Below are 20,157 nucleotides of genomic sequence, written 5' to 3'. Positions count from 1 at the left end.
TTTTTTTTGTTGTGGTTGCTAAGTTATTAAAAGAAATAGATGTGAATTCTTATTTAATCGTCTTAAATTTTTAATTGTAGGACTGTCTATTTATTTTGAGTGGTAAGCCAGATGGAGGAAACACCCATATTTTCCGTTTTATACTACTGTTAGCACAGTTCAATAAATACATTAAAAAGAAAACTCATCCTTAAATACTGATTTCCATGCAGAACTGTGTGGAAAGCACAAGCTGTTGGCCGGAGAGCTGCTGTTGAGCGCAGCAGGGAACACAGTGAGGAGGAGACAGGCCTCCAGGAGCTCCCAGCAGAGCAGGGCATCAAGCAACCCTGAATTTGAATGAATAGGTTTTGTGGGATGCTTTGGTAACAGCAAGCTGCAAGGGGAGGGGAATGTCTGAAAGCAAGTCTGTGGGAACAAGGCTGAATCCTCCCAGGTTTCTGGACATCCTCAGCTCTTAGCACCGGAAATTTGCTGCTACAGAGACCATCACTGAGCTGGCTCCAAATTCATATTGATACCTGTCTTAGGATAGTTCTCAATCTCATTTTCGAAATTAAATGGAAGTTCTTCCCTTTATTTCTCTTTGGGAGCATGGCAATTAAATTCTTTATGTCACACACTGAAAAGCTAACAGCGCCCCCGCCCCCTCCTCGGAGGGCCGCTCTTCAGTGGCGCCACCGCACCCGACGGCACAGGTAGGCGGAAGCGGCCCTGTCTGTCTCTACTGTCCTCTCTCTGCTCGCACTTCACGTCACTATTCCACAGAGGGGTGAACAGAAGGATACAAATTCCTCAGGATCACTGTTTCTCATGACCAAGGAAGACAACAGGGAAATAGGCCCTACCTGAGCCAACCAACTCACTGAGGTCCTTCCTCCTGAAGTCCCTGTGCCGGCCGGTCCATGCTGCTGCTGCTTCTCTGGCTTCTGGTGTGACTGCAATTAGGAGATGAGCTGAACGTAATCAGAAATGCCACTGGCCATCATAGGACTGGCAACACACATACTTGTGTGAAAAGAAAATACCAGTGTCAGTAAAGGCATAAAGTCATTATCAGTGGACTCTGTCCTGGTTTAAGCTGGGCTGTCCCTTGATTTACTACAGGAGGGGGTTACGGACAGAGTTTCTGTCTGAGGTTCCTGCCCTGCACCTGGTGTTCCTCGGTGTCTCACCGGCTGTCCAACCCCATCATGTTCTCCTGTCTTCAGAGGCCCAGCCCAGGACCATGTGCTGGTGCTGGAGGGCAGTGGACACTGTCCAGATTCCGATAATGATTTTGTTTTTAAAGTTTATTTATTTTGAGAGAGCAGGAGAGAGCGCGTGGGGGAGGGGCAGAGAGAAAAAATCCCAAGCAGGCTCCGTGCTGACAGCACGGAGCCCGATGTGGGGCTCGAACTCACAAACTGCCAAGATCATGACCTGAGCTGAAACCAAGAATTGGGACGCTCAACCAACTGAGCTCAACCAACTAGGCGCCCCTGATTTGTTACTTTCTGAGAGTTACAACTCAAGTAATAAATGGTCACGACAGAAAAGCAAAGCAGGGGAAGAAATAAACCCTATGATTTCAAGATAACCATATGCTTTTAATAAAACTTAAAAAAAAATCTCATTTTAGACATTCCAAGGGAATGAGTTCTTCTGTTAGTAAAATACCGAGATATCTTCATTCAACAGTGTTAGTGCCTACCACGGAAGGGGGCCACGGAGAACAAGGTAGTGGTCCAGCCCTCAAGAACCCACAGCCAAGTGAGAACCTAAAAAGTAGAACAGTGATTAGCATGCAACCTAAGAGGTGTTAGAATGAAGGCAGGTATAAGACTTCAAGCTTACAGTGGAGGGGGTGAGCCATAGTAGGTGGTACACTAAGCATGAAGTGTAGGAATGCTTCAGAATCTATTTCGAAAGAATCTACAATGTGAGGGGGTTTTCTTGGATAGAGCGCAGGCAAAAGCACAGTGTAGGAGGTGGCCTGGAGGCCTAAAAGGCCTCCGAAGGCCGCCTCTACTTAAGAGCACAGTTTCCGAAACCCCACCACCCCTCCTTCCTAGCCACGTGTCTGCAGCTCTGGCTAGGTTTTGGATACCTGGGGCTATTGCACACAGGTGCGCCCGTCCCACATACAAGCTGGTGGCATAGAGAGAGAAACAGGCTCTCCCTAGAAGATGCCTCTAACAGCATCACGTCACGGCTGGCAGAAGTCAGAGTGTCCAAATTTTGTCTCCTCTTACGTGAAGCTGACTATTGCTAGTAGTGGGTATTAACAGAAAAGTAATAGGTATTAACACTAGGTACTAACAGAAAAGCGGATCTGGAAGCATCAAAAACGGGAGGGAGACAGGAAGGAAAGAACAAAAAGAAAACTAGTCAGGAATACTAAAAATGAGCAAAAACATAAGGGACTCTAGTGAATCAGGAGTCCTTAGGCAAACCCCCTTTCTCTGTTCAGTTTCCTCATCTGTAAAAATAAAAGACTCCAGTGCCTGGCATTTCTTCTAGCTCTGACTTTTGATGCTTTCCTAGAGTACCAGTTCACGTCACACATGTTCTTCAAACACGGGGCAGACAACAACCCAACATCATGTTGCACAAACGCTGGAGAGTAGCCAAGTGTGATGGAACCACCTGAGGTGAGTAGGCGGCTCCGGGATCAGACCGTCCTCCACCCAAGTGCACAGACAAGGAAGGTGCTGTGCACACAGTAACTGGAGCCTCCTGGCTGCTTTCTTCTTTTGGACTTCTTGTATCAACAACGGACAGTTCAGCTGGGAACTGCCATTCGCCTTCCTGTCTTTCCTTTCCCCCTTCTTCGGGGTGGGCTGGGCTGCCTTAGAAGCCCTCAGGTTGAGAAGCCTTGGTTAGGCCACAGTTGGTAAAATTACAAGGCTGAGGAAGAATAAAAACCAAATGTTCTGAGAAATGACTGAAGAACGTGAAATGAAAAGACAGGAAATTATCTCTACCTGCAAAGAAGAGAACTATTTCAGATAAGAAGGTATATATAAGGCATTGGGGAAATGACACCTGAGTCCAGGAGGGCAGCAAGAGGACTAGGACTTGGCTACAGCTTGCAACGCTCAAGATGGATTCTGAGAAAGGGAACGTGATACCAAATTTGCACAGGAGCAGCTACGACAAACCTGGGAATGTTTTGCCATTAGGAAGACTAGAATGTTCTAGGCAGTATTTCACAATGTCTACACTCTGGCAAATTAACCTAGTGGCTTTACCTTGTCTTCTGCTCTGCAGCTATAGACGTTCCATCTTACGGTCCCCTTGCCTTGGGAGTTCTGACCCTTGCTTACTGACCAGCGCGCTAACGTGTTCACTTGCAAGGGAACACAGATCTGGGAGGGTAACGGTACTGGCAATAATAGTAATAATGAATAATGTTATTTAGATGTTTGCCAGGCATTGTACTATGTCTGTATATACAGCATTTCCGTCTTGCCATGTTACAGATGAGGTTCAGGGGCTCACGAAATCACGCGGCCACTAGCAGGGCCAGGATTCAAACCTAGATCCATTTTGATTCTGAAGCCTGTGGTCTTTGCACAGCACTGCATAACCCCCAACTGCAGATCGTCAAAGTCCCTGAATACAGCATCGAGGAAAGATGTGAAAAATTTCTAGTCACTCTGGGGATATTTCTACCTGGGTATTGGGGGCCAGCCTTTGAAATCAGAGCTAGAACTTCCATTTGTTGCTGTAGCTCAGAACCCTCAGTCTGCATCTGCTCCTACATGCTACAGCCTCAATTTATCTTCTTATATTTAGATAAGTGTGTAGCCTGGTTAGGCTCCAGCCTGGCGTGTCTTCATTGCCTTTATAAGGCATTCCAGACGTACTTCCCAAATTCTAGCACCCTATTCAGTTCCTGTCCCACTCCACGCACTGGGTACCGTAATCTGAATCTAATAACGATCGATGAAACCTACAAAAGAAGACATTCTACTTAGGGGGCAAAGGATCATAAACTAATAGAGTACCTTGTAATAAACCACTCCATCCCATTTGCAGGGAAGGGATTCTTAATATAGCAGGAGCTGATGTGGCAAAATGAAACCAGATCCAGGGTTTGTAAGAAATGGAGCTTTAGCATGAAGAAATCTTCACAAAGATCAGACAAACAAATGGAGGGAAAGAATTCTAGAAATCTTATTTGGCAAACTGAACACATTCAAGAGGAAATCATACAGCACTTGTTGAAAGAAAAAGACCTTATGATAAATAATGTAAATTTATGTTCCCCCTAGATAAATTATGAACCACAAGAAACTTGGTGATAAAACAGCAACAATGAATGGTCTTGCTCCATTGAGTTTAAGGGCCCTTATAGGATGAAAGGCTAGAAAGCCAGGTTTGGAAAATCATTTCTCAAAGTAGAATATAAAAAACCCAACTTGAAACTAGAATTTCATCTCAAAAGCAGAGGCAAATGCCTATGCTAACAGCATTTGGGATTAGGCCAAAGAAGCATGAGAATATGTACTTCCTGGAGAAATTCTGTAACAGTGCTTCTCAAACTTAGGATCACAAGCTCCTTCTATGATCTGACAAACTATTGAGGCCCTCGGACAGCGGCTTTTTAGGCTATATCTAATATTTACATGTTAAAAGTGAAAGCAAAAATTAAAAATATTCATTTAAAAGTGAACCCAATATATGTTATTTAAAATGTTTATGAAAAGTAACTCTATTTCCTAAAATAAAGATGTCATGATTTTGCAAATCTCTGGAATGTCTAGCTTAATGGAAGACGGCTTGACTCTCCTATCTACTGCATTCAGTCTGTTGCTTTGGATGAGGTACATGAAGAAAGTCTGGCTTCACATAGATACATAGATGGAAAAGGCAGAAGTATCTTACAGTAGCCTTTTCGGATAATTGTGGATAGATATTCTTTGATAGAACACCAAAACTCAACAATTGACTGGTTTTTAAAAGTTAGCTGTATACATGGAATCTGAAATCATAGCAATTAACTTGTTACACTCTGTTATATTAAAACCACTGGTCTGTTTTGCACTTTGAATGGATCTTTTATCCGTGCATGATTTTGTAGCATCATTGGATTGGTCATTTGGAAAATACTGATTCGCTGGACTATACAGATCTTCCAAAATGTTGAAACATCTTGTCACGTAATTATATCCAAAGAAAAACACTCATGTTCGTTAAAAGCACTATCAGAATAGTCTTCTGAGTTAGGGAGCTGTGGAGGTCAAGTGGCAGATACATACACGTTTTCCAAGAGTCCAATTTTTCCTTGACAAGCTTACTTCATCATTGTCGATAAATACTATTAGTTGTTTTCCTGAAATGATAGGCTCCCTTCATTTGAGAAAGTGTCCACTGAATGCCCAAGTATGAATAACCCTAGTTTATCTTGTTCTTTCAAGTACTAACGGTGTTCCGTGAAGAAGGCCGGTTCAGCGCCCAGCACAGGCCCTCAGGCACTTCCCTTCCAAACAGCCACCGTGCCTCCCAGGGCACAGCAGCTCTGCCTGTGTTCTTACTGTGAGTGATTGGTGAAGATTGATCACCACCTGCACAGTTTGAGGCCACTACCTTGATGGGTACCAAGGTGACAGCAGCTTTGCTCACAATTCTTTTGTCAGATTAATGCAAATACTGACAAAGTGAAAAGGGCAAATAACGTCTCAGTATTATAAAAATAATGGTGACTTTATGGACCCCTTGAGAAAGGTCTCAGGAAAGGGTCCACAGACCATACTTTGAGAACCACTGTCTATGACGACACCCAGAATGCAGCCGGGACACCTGGCTAATCTGATGTCTAGGATTATAGGTAGCTACAATGAGGATCAATCTTCAATCTAAACAAGTCAGTCAACATTACGGGGGCATCTGGGTGGCTCAGTCAGGTGTCCAACTCTTGATTTCGACTCAGGTCATGATCTCATGGTTTGGGAGTTTGAGCCCCACATTGGGCTCACTGATGGCGTGAGGCCTGCTTGCGATCTTCTCTCTGCTGCTCATGTGCGCCCTCTCTCTCAAAATAAACAAACTTAAAAATATTTTTAAAAATACGTCACTCGGGGTGCCTCGGTGGCTCAGTCGGTTGAGCGTCCGACCTCGGCTCAGGTCGTGATCTCCCGGTTCAGGAGTTCGAGCCCCGCGTCAGGTTCTGTGCTGACAGCTCAGAGCCTGGAGCCTGTTTGAGATTCTGTGTCTCCCTCTCTCTCTTCCCTGTACCCACTTGTGCTCTGTCTCTCTCAAAAATGAATAAACATTAAAAAAAATTTTTTTTTTAAATATGTCACTCAACATTAGGTATCTTTTAACCTACAAACCGGATAGATTCAACACATTCCACTGTGATTTCGTCCCCATAAAGCAATACTTTGCCAGGTTTCTCATGCAGCCAACACACTGGCCTACTTACCCGGTGCTGTGGTGGGATGTGCTGTGCACAATCCTTCCCTTGGCTTTCACCTGCCCCCAGCAGGCCAGCACTTGGCCTGAGTTCCTGGCTGACTCTGTCAGGCTCCTGGACGGTCACATACTGGGCCAGCTTCTGCACGCAGCTGCAGCAGCTTTCCAGCGCCTGCTCCTTGGACCCTCCACTAAACTGCACCCGGAACATGCGGCTCTTGTTCTGTTGGACAGATGCAGAGTTCCCCCTAGAAGCCCTCACTTTTATTTACTGTGGGCACCTCTAGGGAGTGCTTCCCTTTGCGGGGAGCGGTAACTCTAGATTGTTAATGTGGATAGAGAAAAGGCGGTAATTTCTTTTCTTCCCCCTTTGGGGAGCTGCTCATACTAAATTTGTTTCCTTCAGGGAATTGACATCAGCAAAAATGGAAAAGCCCGTATCATACAGACCAGGAAAGTCACTACTGACTACAGTAAAATACCAGTGTTTTGTCTTACTCGGAATAAAGATTTCATAGCTTCTAATTCCTTAGGTGAAAAATCAGTGCTAGCTCAACAAAATTTTTCTAAACCTAAGTATATAAAAGAGCAAACTGGGTACATGGTACTCTAAACAAACCAGCGAAGTTGACAAACGAGACTGGGGAACAGGGGACAGGCAGATGCTAAGAGCTAACGAAGCTCCTATTAGCAATCTGTAGTGCCCTTTATTCTTAAAGAAGCCAGACTACCACACAAATTGCCTTTTGCCTTTAATTTACTGTATGAGTTCCATCCCTTGGCAAATAAGCAAATGTGGGAGAGATGCAGTTAGAATTGTAAAAAATTTGGCAACTACATCATACTTACTGGCTTGTAAGTTTAAAACTAGAACTAAATTGTAACAGTAACAATGATAAATCCAGTATTTTAGTAGCAATAGTTTCCTGTTTTTCTAGTCTAATATTCCATCTAGTTTAGAGGAGTCGATATATACCAAACAGATGGTATGTATCGTGTGCCTTTGTTCAGTTTCTTCTGTAAAGAAATCCAGATGCTAACTCAGCACAGTGACATTTATTAAACACATAAATCACTCTGCTAACAGGAAAATGTTTCTAGCTAGAGTTCACAAAATCCTGTAAGTTCCCACAGATAAAAATTCCTTGGTTTGCCTAGTTCCAATTTGCACTGTTTACATTTTTAGATAAAGCCATTAGGCAAAGCCACATATTTAAGTTAGAGAAAACTCTGAGCATGGCTAAGTGATGGTAAGGTGTCATGTTTAGAAGAACAGACCCTGCCCCCCTCCTTACTGCCACTGTTGGGTGATCTTATCTTTTAATTCGTTTCATCTTTTTCCTAAGTATAAAATAATCCATTATCATCCCCTACAACAATGAATATATATAATGTATAAAACATTAATATATTATATATATATATATATATATATATATATATATATATATATGGTAGACTATACTACTGTTTAGTAACCTGATTTTTTTATTTAATAAGAAGTATAAAATAGAAGTATAGTTCATTGCTCTCAATGGCTGAAGAGTATTCCTTTATTTAACTGGCCCCTACCAACATTTATCTATAGCCTTTTCCCTATTGTAAGCCACAAAGCTTTGGTAGGCATTCTTATACATACATCTGTGCATAAATGCCTAAAAGCAGATTTGCCTGGTCAAAAGGTCTTGGGTATTTTGGTAGTGCCAAACTGCTGTGGGCGGGATAGTATCAATTTATTCCCACTAAGAGTCTCTCCAACACTGGAGATTCTTATTCTTTTAAATTAAAAAAAATTTTTTTAAGTTTATTTTTGAGAGAGAGCACAGGCAAATGTGCACACATGCATGGAGCAGGGGCAGAGACAGGGAGACAGAGGTTCCAAAGCAGGCTCCCCCTGACAGCACAGAGCCCAATGTGGGGCTCAAACTCATGAACCAGGAGATCATGACCTGAGCTGAAGTCGGACACTTAACCAACTGAGCCATCCCAGGAGCCCCTCTTTTAAATGTTTTTAAATCTACTAGGGTAACATAGATTTTTATTGCAGAATTTCATTTCTTTGATTACAAATAAGGTTGAATATTTTTCTTCTGCATATTGGTCATCTGTATCTCTTCTGTATTGCCTATTCATTTCCTTAGCCATTTTGCTCTTGGATGAATAAATCCCCAGACTCTCAAGAGTAACTGAAAGCTGATTTTTCCCTGAGGAAGGGAAAAGAACTGATAAGAGAACTATACGTTTCATTTTTGGTAACTCTATGCATCGTTTTTTATAAAACTGACCTGATTTCCTGTTTACAATTAATTGGCTGTTTCCAATTTATTTACACTACTTTAAACTCTATATGAAGACATCTATATGAAATACCTTTTTTAGGGGTGCCTCGGTGGCTCAGTTGGTTGAGTATCTGACTTCAGCTCAGGTCATGATCTGACGGTTCATGGGTTCAAGCCCCACATCGGGCTCTGTGCTGACAGCTCAGAGCCTGGAGCCTGCTTTGGATTCTGTGTCTCTCTCTTTCTCTGCCCCTTCCCCTGCTTGTGCTCTGTCTCTCTCTCAAAAATAAATAAACATTAAACAAAATTTTTAAAAAGTAATTAAAAAAGAAATACCTTTTTTATATGAAATACCTTTATATTAGATATTTCCATGCTGATTTTGTAATTAACCTTTTGAAAAGTAATCACATTAAAAATTGTACCTCTTAGCTGGATGAAAAGCTGTATACAGAAACAGATGAGTATTAAGTGTATTGTCAGGGCAAAAATCTCAGACCAATCATGTAAGCCTAGAGGTGTCTGTATGTGAATGTGCATAAGAAGGAGTCTGGACAGTTAGGGTTTCTTTAGAATGTAGTTCCCAGAATGACAGGGTAGGCTATATGTTCAATAGCCTAACTGAAGCCTGGCTCCGTGTTTGCTTCTGTAAAATTCTCAGGTACAATTTGAGCTTTATCATCTGAAGCCAGAAATATCACCTCAATGCATGTGGACCCAAGATAAAACTAAGGTACATCAAGAAAAATGTGACAGTGAGTTACATCACCATCCCACATCCTCAGTGCCGTGGGGCACAATGGAAAACTGTCACTGGGTTAACAAAAAGGACTCCTAGGTTGAAAATCTTAATCAGATTTATTCTTATGCCATAATTAAGTGAGAAAGGGCTTCTTGTGGTGAAATGAAAAGTTTTCAAGTATGTATCAACAGCCATGAACTGGCCTAAATATAGTCTATCGTCTAAGGAGATTAACTCAAAATTACTGTATTTTAGGTGATGGCGTAATGTTAGATTGTTCTCTCCTATTTTAGAACACTTAATTTCAAGTTATTACAACAAACAGAAAATTCTCTTCACACAGACGCCTTGAGGAAACAAAAGTTAAGGATAAGGGCTTGCCTCTTGACACTTCTCTTCATGTACTCACATGAAAGTCAGGCTCCAGCTTCTGGAAGGCATTGGCCCAGTAAATTCTGACTCTTGGGCATGAACAGCATCTCCTTTTGGAGATTCTTAAGCCTCAGGCTCTACAGCTGATGTTATATGGTGCCAGCATACGTGGAAGACAGGCACCTGGTTAACACCACGTGGGAGGAGAACCACAGAGATACAAGTCCTCACCAGCTTGCCGGGTTTTCCTGCTGGTTTTAGATTCAATGCTCAGATCTATATAGTCTCCCATCACTAGGACCCCAACCAAAGCAGTTTTCCCCACCACTGGTAGAGAATTCCTCTACCATAGAAAAGGAGGGAGAGGGGAGTACAGAAAAAGGACTTAATGAGAGAAGGGGCTTCAACACTTTTCTTTGATCCTTTACTCTGAAACCAAGAGGCGTTACTCAAAGCCTAGGCTAGACAAAATCATGAGAACATTCTTCAGTGAGTTACTGGGGGCAAAGAGGAGAGTGGTTTATGTTTATTCCTTTAAACCAAAGTCCCTTTAGGTAGGTAATTACATGTTGACCCTTTGCCGGTTGGCCTGGACCATTTTGATCAGAATTACTAACAAAAAAAAAGGAAGCCCAACTTACAAGTAGGCAGAACTTATATAATCTACTTACTTCAGCCAGAGGGAAAAGAAGTAACTTTTATTATCCACAGAATTTAAGCTATACTAAATTGCTGATAACAGAATAAAAATTTTATTTCAAAATACTTCTTCCATTTATCAACTTAAACACTGGTGTTTGTTACATAATACTTGGTTAATTAAAAGTTATCCAAGGCAAGGAACACCAAAGATATCCTTTTCCAGGTAAGGCAAAAATAAGAATCTGTTGGTTCAATATTAATATATCAAGTCAATACATCATAGAAAGGAAAAAGAAAGACATGATCTTGGTAAGGTGTCAAAAAGCTTTTGATAAAATTTAATATGTAATCCTGAGAAAAGTATTGATAGATAAACTATAACTGAAAGAATTATTTCCCTTAAATGGTAAAGAATATCCATCCAGTCAACAGCTAGAAATGTTCTTAACATCTAAACACTTCTTCCCATTCAGGTCAGGAAGATGTCAAAGATGATGCTATAACCATAAAATTAATGTTCTGAAGGGTCTAGATAATTCAGTAAGGTGAGAAAAGTAATAAATATAAACTACTGGAAATAACTATAATTGTCATTGTAGATTATAAAATCACTTTCCTAGAAATTAAAACAAGTAACAAATTATCAGTTAATAAAAGTTTAGTAAGGAAGCTAAATTTCAATTCAGAAAAAATCTAATAATAAGCAGCTAGAAATAACTTCGGGGTAAAGAATATCATTCCCAGTAACAGTAAGCAAAACTATGTAGCAATATTTCTAAAAACTACATATATGGCATATATACAAATACATATAACTACACAAATTACATAAACATATTTCTACATAGCATGTAATCTATACATGTATATAACATGTAATCTCTATACATATTCTGTCTAAATACTTTGAAGAGGAAAGTAAGTCAAAACTAGCCAGTAAGTGATTCAAAGAAGAAATATAGATGGCTAACAAAGACACAAAAAATGTTCACTCTCATTTGTTATCAAAGAAATGCAAATTAAAGGAAGATGTTCATTTTTGCCAATCAGATTGGAAGCTAGCTTTTTAAAAAGTTATTTTTAATATTTTTAATGTTTATTTATTTTAGAGAAAGCAGAAGTGTGCATGAGCAGGGGAGGGGCAGAGAGAGAGGGAGACAGAGAATCTCAAGCGGGCTCCATGCTGTCAGCACAGAGCCTGATGTGGGGCTTGGACTCAAGAACTGTGAAATCATGACCTGAGCCAAAATCAAGAGTCAGACGTTTAACCGAGCCACCCAGACGCCCCAATAGTTATTTACTTTGGGGAGAGAGAGTGTGTGACTGGGCGGGTGTGGAGTGAGTAGGGAAGAGCAGAGAGAGAAGGAGAGAGAATCCCAAGCAGGCTCCACGCTCTCAGCATGGAGTCTGACATAGGGCTTGATCTCATGAACCATGAGATCATGAACTGCGCCAAAATTTAAATGATACGCCCTATTAGAATTTGGATAAATGAGCATTCTCACATACCACTAGTTCTGTAGAAACAGAAACAACCTACAGAGAGGGCAAATGTACAAGATAAATATATATTCTAGGCTTCTGTCTCGAGAGCCCTACAAATAAATCCTTATGAAAATCAAAACATTTTTATAATAGTGGAAACGGGATTAGTTAACTGAATTATGTTGCATCCAAACAATAAAATGCTAGGTAGCCACAAACAATCACATTTTCAAAGACTAAGAAATGACTTGGTATAATATTCCTGACATAATGTTACATGACAAGAGGGCAGGATACAAAGTACTCTGTATACTACAATCCCAAGTTTATAAATTATCTATACAGCAGACACAGGGTTCATTGCCATGAGCTGATACATACAAGAGGCTGGAAAAGCCAAGCACTCATTTTGCTCATATTAGCAGATTGGAATTGGCCACATTACATTGTCTGGTCCATGAGACATAAGTAGACATATTCTAGGGGTTGTGCAAGGTGGAAGCCTCATAGAAAGTTTATGCTTTCCTTATGAAAGGGACAGATGAAGCTGGTTTTCCTTCAATAGACATTCAATAGAGCTATAGCAACCATTTTGCAAATGTGAGGGAGAGGCCAAGGAATTGCTAAGATGTTGACCTTGGCACTGTGAAATTGCTGAGCCAAAGCTACCACCTCCCTATTTCTGTTATTTAGTGAAAAAAAAAAATACACCCCTAATTTTGGGGGCCACTATGTCTGGATTTTTCTGTCATGTGCATCTGGATGCTATCTTGACATAATATACCTGCCACATAGCAACTTTAAAATGTTAATAATGATTATTTTTCAGTGGTCAAATTATGGTTGGTTTTTATTTTACTCTTTATAGTTAAAAATTGTAATAGTATATATCAGGAAAAAATTAGAACTCACATATCAGACATATGGCACGGTGTAACTTTTAGAAAGACATATACAGTTGACTCTTGCAATGTGGGAGTGAGGAGTGCTGAAATTCCAAGTAGAACTTGTGACTCCCCCAGAACTTAGCTACTAATAGCCTACTATTAACAGGAAGCTTACTGATAACATAAACAGTCAATTAACACATTTTATATGTTACATGTGTATACACTGTATTCTTAGAATGAAGTAAGCTAGAGAAAAGAAACTGTTAAGAAAATCATAAGGAAAATACACTTATAGTGCCGTACGGTATTTATCAGAAAAAAAAAATCCACGAGTTCAAACCTGCGAGTTCAAACTCATGTTGTTCTGGCATGACAGTCCCAGGCTGGGAGTCAGAAGATAAGTCGGTGGCCCAGTTCTCTGACAGCCAGTTACAACCTTGACTATTGGCATAAGTTGAATTCTGTGCCCTCATACATAAATGAAAAGAGGGGCTCTTGAGTATGCGCTCCAGACCCCTTTGGCAATCTGGTGAAGCCAGTGAATTGCTTCTCAAAACAATGTGTACGTGTGTGTTTTAATAAAGTTTATTTATTTATTTTGAGAGAGCAGAGCCTGTCATTGCAGCCCAGTGTAGGGCTTGAACCCACAAAGTGTGAGATCAAGACCTGAGCCGAAACCAAGAGTCAGACACTCAACTGACTGAGCCACCCAGCTCTCCCCACCCCAGCAACCCCCCCTCGCCCCTGGTCAAAACAATGTTTTTAATCACATAAAATACATTAGATTATAAAGGAAACCAATTATACTGAAGTAGTTTACTACAATATTAAAACACTAATTTGTGAATTAACAATACATATGCTTAACACATGACTAAAAAGCTCTAGCAGAGGGACTAATCACCACCATAATTCTGAGGCAGTGATGAGCCTGACACTGAACATACCTGTGATGCGGCATGAAAGTAGCTGATTTCTACTGGGGCAAAGGTCTAATACGACTGGGCTCTGATGCCTACATTCATAGCTGAAGGAAATGATACATCTCAGTTAGGTGTCAGTGAATATCTACGCAGTTCATGGTCTCCTGAATTCTTTAAGGACCCTTTGGAGGGTCTGTGAACCCCAGGCTAAGACCCTTCTATTAAGTGCTCTATTAGATGCTCTTCCAACTCTCAGTCTATGAGCCCATGAAAAATTAAGAGCTTTCACCTAAATTTCAATATTATCTACTGGGTGAATGTTAACAGACTGTTTTTTTTTTTTTACAGTTATTTCTGAAAGAAAATAATCCAGGTGATTAGTCTGTATTGTATGTTTCTCTGATGAGGATCATTCTTTATGTTTAATGCAGCTAGGAAGCAAGTAAAAGGGAAATTTTTGAATATTGAAAAGGGAAAATGAAAAGACACAGTAAAGCATTCGAAAATAGTAAGACAAACAATGATGTACCCCACATCCTCGCAGTTTGTGCCTGGGGACTGGAGAATGGTTGCACGGCTCTGTCAGACAGGCGTCGACAGATCAATCAAAGCCCTGGCTCTTCAGAAACACCCTCTTCCTAACTAGGCTTCTGCCTCTCTACACACCTTGTTTCATGTTATGTTCCCAATACAAACCTTTCTTAAACATACATATTCTTCCCAGTACCATTTCCCCTGCAAACAGAAGCTCCCGCACTCACTCCACCCCCATGCATAGTTAGAAGATGACAAGGGTACGATCATTTGCTTAAAAATAGTTGGCTACACAGTATCTTGCCTTTATCGTTGTTCCAAACAACAGACAATCCATGCGTCTCACAATCTTCAACCAGTTCTTGCTACCAATGAGTGAAAACCCTTCCTGAAACAAAATAATTAAGCACAATTAGCTGTAAGAAGCAAAAAGGGACATGGAGAATAGCTATGGTGCAGCTGCTTCCCACTGGAAAGTTGTAGACTGATTCTTAGATTAAGCAGAGTAGAAATGACTCAACATCACCCGTTGCCAAGGATGACCATTCCAGTAAGCCCTAAGGCTCTTCCTGCCTGATCAACAGTAACAGTCTCAGCTTTGCTTAAACTTTTCATACTGAAAATCAATAAAATATTAAAGATAGTTAATGTCCATAGTCATATTTGCTATAAAATACATTTCTAGGATTTGCCAATATGTTGGTAATTCGATACATCCTTGTAAGTAAAGGATTTCCATTATAAGAATTTATTAACTTATCTGACACGTCTAACTACACAGAGTTCTCTTCATGAGAATCTCATTTTCCGATTCCTACAAATGGAAAAATTGAAGCAACTTGTTTTTGGATGCTGAATGTCTAGTTCTTCATTTCAATCTGAAAGAAGAAAAGGCAAAGAGGGCAGTAGAGGGCACACTAGTCTCAAAAGAGAGATGGCAGTGAGATCTTTATGGTAGAAAGATGAACTTTTTCTGCAGCTTATTAACAGCAAACAATTGATTATTTAACCATTATGGTCACTCATAAGCTCCAATTATGTCAGTGGATTTCCTCAGTTAAAAAGCCTGTCAAGTTAGAATGTGTTAAGCTCCACTAATACTAATCCAGGGAACTGAAAATCTAGCAGTATACAAATCCTGCCTACACTGCCTGTCTACCTTGTAGTGTTAATCCACCAGAGCCAGGGAAGACTGCTGGAAGAATCTGAGAAAACTCCTACTTTTAGAAAACAAAAGAAAATGTCCCTTATAAATAATGAACCCTCATAGAGTCTCTCTTCCTAAATCTGTATCTGGTGGAACCACAACTTCCAGAGAAATGGAGAGCCCGGGAAAACTGTGTGTTAATTCCTTGGCATTTTCATTTGAAAAAGAAAAAAAAAAAAACAAACATGCTGATTCTGAGAGTTTCATCATTAGTTAGTAGCTTTTATTTTTTTAGTGAAAAAAGGCAAACCATCTGTGATTTCTTAAAACTCAGAATTAGCAAAAAGAAATGTGTTCACTATCAGATCCTAAACATGTAGATACTGTAGTGTAAAACAGCAGTATACGAAGACCCTGGCACTCACACACATTGTTGGTGGAAAGTGCAAACTGGTACAACTCTTATGGAGGATGATTTGGCAATATCAGGATTACCAACACAGTACTCTCTAACCCAGCGACTCCAATCCTGGGAATTCATTTCACAGATCAATCTGCACACATGGGAAGTGATGCATGGACAAGGTTAAGCATTTCTGCATTTCTAACAGTAAAAGACTGGAAGCAATTCAAGTATACATCAACAGTGGGCTGGTTCAATATGGTACTCTACAACAAAATACTATACAACTGTACAAAAATAATGCTCTATATCAGTGCTGTTCAGTAGAAATATAATTTGAGCCACATATGTAATTTTACATTTTCTAATAGTCACATTTTATAAGAAGTTGGTAAAATTTTAATATTTTAATTAACTTAATATGTCAAAACGTGTCAACATGTAAACATTGTAAAACATTACGGCAGTGTAAAAAAAATTAAGTCTCTGAAACCCAGTGTGTTTTACACTTAACACCACATCTTAATTTGGATACTGCATTTTTGATGGCTGAAGTGAAAGGTCATTCTACCAAAATAATGTTTAATGGGAAAATAATTTATACTGCTTCCATTTTAAAATCTAAATTTAAATTTAAATTCTGGTTTTCATTTCACATTTCGAGTGCTCATTAGCCACTTACGGCCAGTCTGTTGCTGCCTTCTCAGACAGTGTAGTTCTACGATACGTACTAATCTCTAAGGTATATTGTTCAGCAAAAAGCAAGTGACAGAACAGTGTCCACAATATAGTACATTTTGATAAGAAAAGGAGGAAACATACAAAGTATATTCTTATTATTTGCTTATATTTACATTAAAAAGAAACTGGAAGGATTAGTATAGACTAAGAAAAAAGCTATCTGTACAGAGTGGGAGTAAACAGTGCAGATGGGGGCAGGGGTTGGAATAAGATTTTTTACTCTATGTCTTTTTTTGAAAAAATATTTATATTTTGGGAAAGTGCAAGTGGTGGAGGGGCAGAGAGAATGGGACAGAGGCTCTGAAGCAGGTTCTGTGCTGACAGGCTGACAGCAGTGAGCCCGATATGGGGCTCAAACTCACAAACTGTGAGTTCATGACCTTAAGCCAAAGTTGGGCGCTCAACTGACTGAGCCACCCAGGTGCCCCTACTCTATGTCTTTTTATATTGCTTTGTGTTTTGAACTACATAAGCCTGTTAAGCATTTATGTGGGAATATCTGTGAAAACAAGGACACCCATTCCAATACGGCAAATACTCAAGGCTTGAGAGGTAGAAGACCTAAAGAAATGATAAATCCATGGGAACTCTGTACGATTTTTATAACTTTTCTGTAAATCCCAAACTATTCTAGAATAAAAAGCTGATTAAAAAAAAAAAAAAGAAAGAAATGAACAGCTCTTGGCCCTGCCCTTATCTCACCTGTTCCTGTCTCTAGTGCAGTTTGGGCTCTAAGGGACATCTTCACTGGACTGCTCCACAGATCTCTCCACGTAAGCTTGTCCAGCTGGATCTCGACAGTTGTCCTCTGCACACATTGCCATTCCTACACGGTGTTGCCTTAGAAAATGGCATCATGCACACCTGCCTGTCACCCAAACGATCACTGGGCATCATGCTTGACTCCTCCTTTCCTCACTCCTCCCTCAACACCAAGAAGTCCTCCAAGATCCTACCCCCAAACAGCTTCCTCACCCACCATTCTCCCTACGTACACTGCCACTGCTGCAGCAGGCCACCACCAATTGTCCCCAGAATTGCCACACGATCCTTGGATCTGGTCCCCTGGTCCTCTAGAAATTAGGTCCAGGCCTAGTTTCTCCATCTATTTGTGCTACTGCCAGAATAGTAATTTGTAAAACAAGCATCAGATGAAGTCATTCCCTTTCGATGCCACCGCCTCATCATCCCCTCCCTCACCGCTTCCAAGAAGCACCTGCCAGATAGAGTTCAAATTCCTCAGTGCATGTAAATTTCTAACATTTGGCTTCTGCCTTTCATGTGTGATTATTTCCTTCAATTCTCTTCTAAACGCTGTACCGGGGCCCATACAAAGCTCCCTGAAGTTCTGCAAATGCGCCATGCTCCTCACACCTGGATTTTGTTGTACAGCTCTCTTCTGAAACGGCTTCCTTTTTCATTGATTTTTGAAAACGCAGCTTTATCTCCACAATTCCCCGAGACTAAGCTGGCTGACCTCAGAATTCTGTGCTCTCAAAGGATCTTGTACTTACCGCATAAGTGGTTACATTTCATAGACTGAGGAGGAATCTCTGAGCAGGCAAGGCAGGTTCTAGAATGTGTCTCATTACCCCCTTGAGATCCCAGCAACTAGCACAATGTTTAGCAAATGCTACTGCATCCACCCCAGTGGCCGCTCCACTTAGGCCTCTGTGCAGTGGCCATGTGGGGAAAAGTGGTGTCTCCTCCCTGACAGTGTCTCTCATTCGAGCCATGTTAGAACCCTTCATAAAACCTGTCCAAACCATTTGCTTTGAACTTTGTATATGTCTTCTCTCTGCCTCTCCCCCTGATGTTTTTTCTAATTAACCTCCAATCATTATTCATTTCATCCCTAACCTCACTTGGGTCACGCTGTTAGACTTTCTCATAGCACACACAGCACTGATCACAGTTGGTGTGTCTGTAGTGATTATTTGCTTTATGTCTATTTTTTCCCTCATTGTAAGCCCCATGCAGGCAGGGGCTATATTTGTTTTTTGCTCACTACTGGATATATACCACCCATAATAGTGTTTGACACTGGAAGATGCTTCAGCGAGTTTTCAGTGAATGAAAGAATGAAGCTCTTTCTTAAAATTAACAGAATATTTCATGCCAGTATTTCTTGGGAACAATGAAGCCCATACATTTATTACCTGTCCAATGATGCAAAACATCTTACTTTTATTTGACTCATACCAATCTTGTTGAAGATTCAAAAAGTGCTTTTTCATCCTAATGTTTTGGGCTTTAATAAAGAAGCCTGTGTACCTAACCACCTGCCATTCATATATTCCTAGATTTTAATAATGCATCTCCCTGTCTCTGAAAATCCACCTCTTTGAATCTCCTTTAAGGCTTATCCACCTGATAAATTCAGTTTAGGTCAACTGATAGCTCCTGTATGCAGCCTCTCCTGACTTTCTCAGATAGTTAAGTAAACCTGCTCTGTGCACCTATAGCACACTGTACCAGCTGCTACTAAAGACTCACCATCACTGAGCTCTACTACGGCTGACTACTGTGCTATAGGTTAAAAAGACACAGAAGCTGCCTAAGGGCAGGGGAGAATGCATCAGAATCACCCAGGGAGCTGCTCCTCCTGGTGCTCAGGATACTGTTCCATCACCTGGTCAAAAACCACTGCCATAAGAAGCCACTGCTACCTGATGAGAGTCTGCCATATCCCTTTGAAGTGCTGGGTGGTGGAAAATGGTTAGGAATTAATAGCATAGGGTATGAGGGGGAAAAAGAGAGGAGTACTCTAGGAAATGCAAAATTTACCACCGTCGAAAGAATAGAGCCAAAACTAAGAAGTCATGTCTAAGATAGAGGCATGCAGAAGCTAAAGGGAATAAGACTTTGAAATAGAGAATGATCGGCAGTGTCAGGTGATGCACAGGGATGGAGTGAAAATAAGGGCTATGAAGTCTGCACTGAATTCAGCAGGTGGGACTAGATGCTACTAGGTCTGTGTATGTGTCACTCTACCTCACTCTCCTTCTAGATCCCACTTTATTGCAAACTCCATGAGACCAAGAATTGTTTCATTCATCTTTGTATCTTGCATGTCTATTGAATTAAAAAAGAGTGCCAATCTCTGGCCCCCTCACCCCTGCCATGTCCTCTGATCATCCTGTAGCCTATTCCCTCCTGCTGTCCAGCTCCAGCACAGTCTCTCTGCAGTGGCACAAAGCCACATGATTCCAAGGGGCACCATACCACACTTTTGTATATATAAACAGAACCGCAAACTTTGATTTTCAAGTATTATAAATTACAAAGTTCATTTCTAGATTTTAGTTGTCCACCTTCTCCTTGGCCTCCATTACCATAAATAATTAACAGTTACCAGAAAGGAAGCCAATCAAAAGAAAGTAAAAAGGAACTAATTAATGGAGAGGCCAGAGGTAGACAATGTGATATCCAAGAATGATGGCGGGGGGGGGGGGGGGGGGGCGGAGAGGGTGGGAACCTACACCTTCACCCTGACTAAACTGTTTCCCTTGCTGTTGATTCTATTACTGAACTAGTTTCGTTAGGGGTTCAGACTCCTCTCAGGTCTGAGCAGGCAAGCCATGAGGGCATCATGGG

At 40.8% G+C, this 20,157-nt stretch overlaps 1 protein-coding gene across 1 annotated transcript in view; it reads right to left on the bottom strand.

Moving 5' to 3' along the window:
* Positions 1–20,157, bottom strand: part of REC114 (REC114 meiotic recombination protein) — a 108,060-nt gene that overhangs the window by 2,218 nt on the left and 85,685 nt on the right. Inside the window, exons 3-5 of the mRNA XM_025918484.2 lie at positions 14,574–14,657; positions 6,413–6,625; positions 849–938 (exon numbers count right to left, since the gene is read on the bottom strand). Coding sequence (XP_025774269.1) covers positions 849–938; positions 6,413–6,625; positions 14,574–14,657 — 387 coding nt within the window. The remainder of the gene's footprint in view (positions 1–848; positions 939–6,412; positions 6,626–14,573; positions 14,658–20,157) is intronic.

The sequence above is a fragment of the Puma concolor genome, chromosome B3, assembly GCF_028749965.1.
Source record: "Puma concolor isolate L17-30 chromosome B3, mPumCon1.1.hap2, whole genome shotgun sequence".
Taxonomy (NCBI): Eukaryota; Metazoa; Chordata; class Mammalia; order Carnivora; family Felidae; genus Puma; species Puma concolor.
The sequence above is the reverse complement of the archived record's forward strand: the minus strand, read 5'-3'. Positions and strand labels throughout refer to the sequence as shown.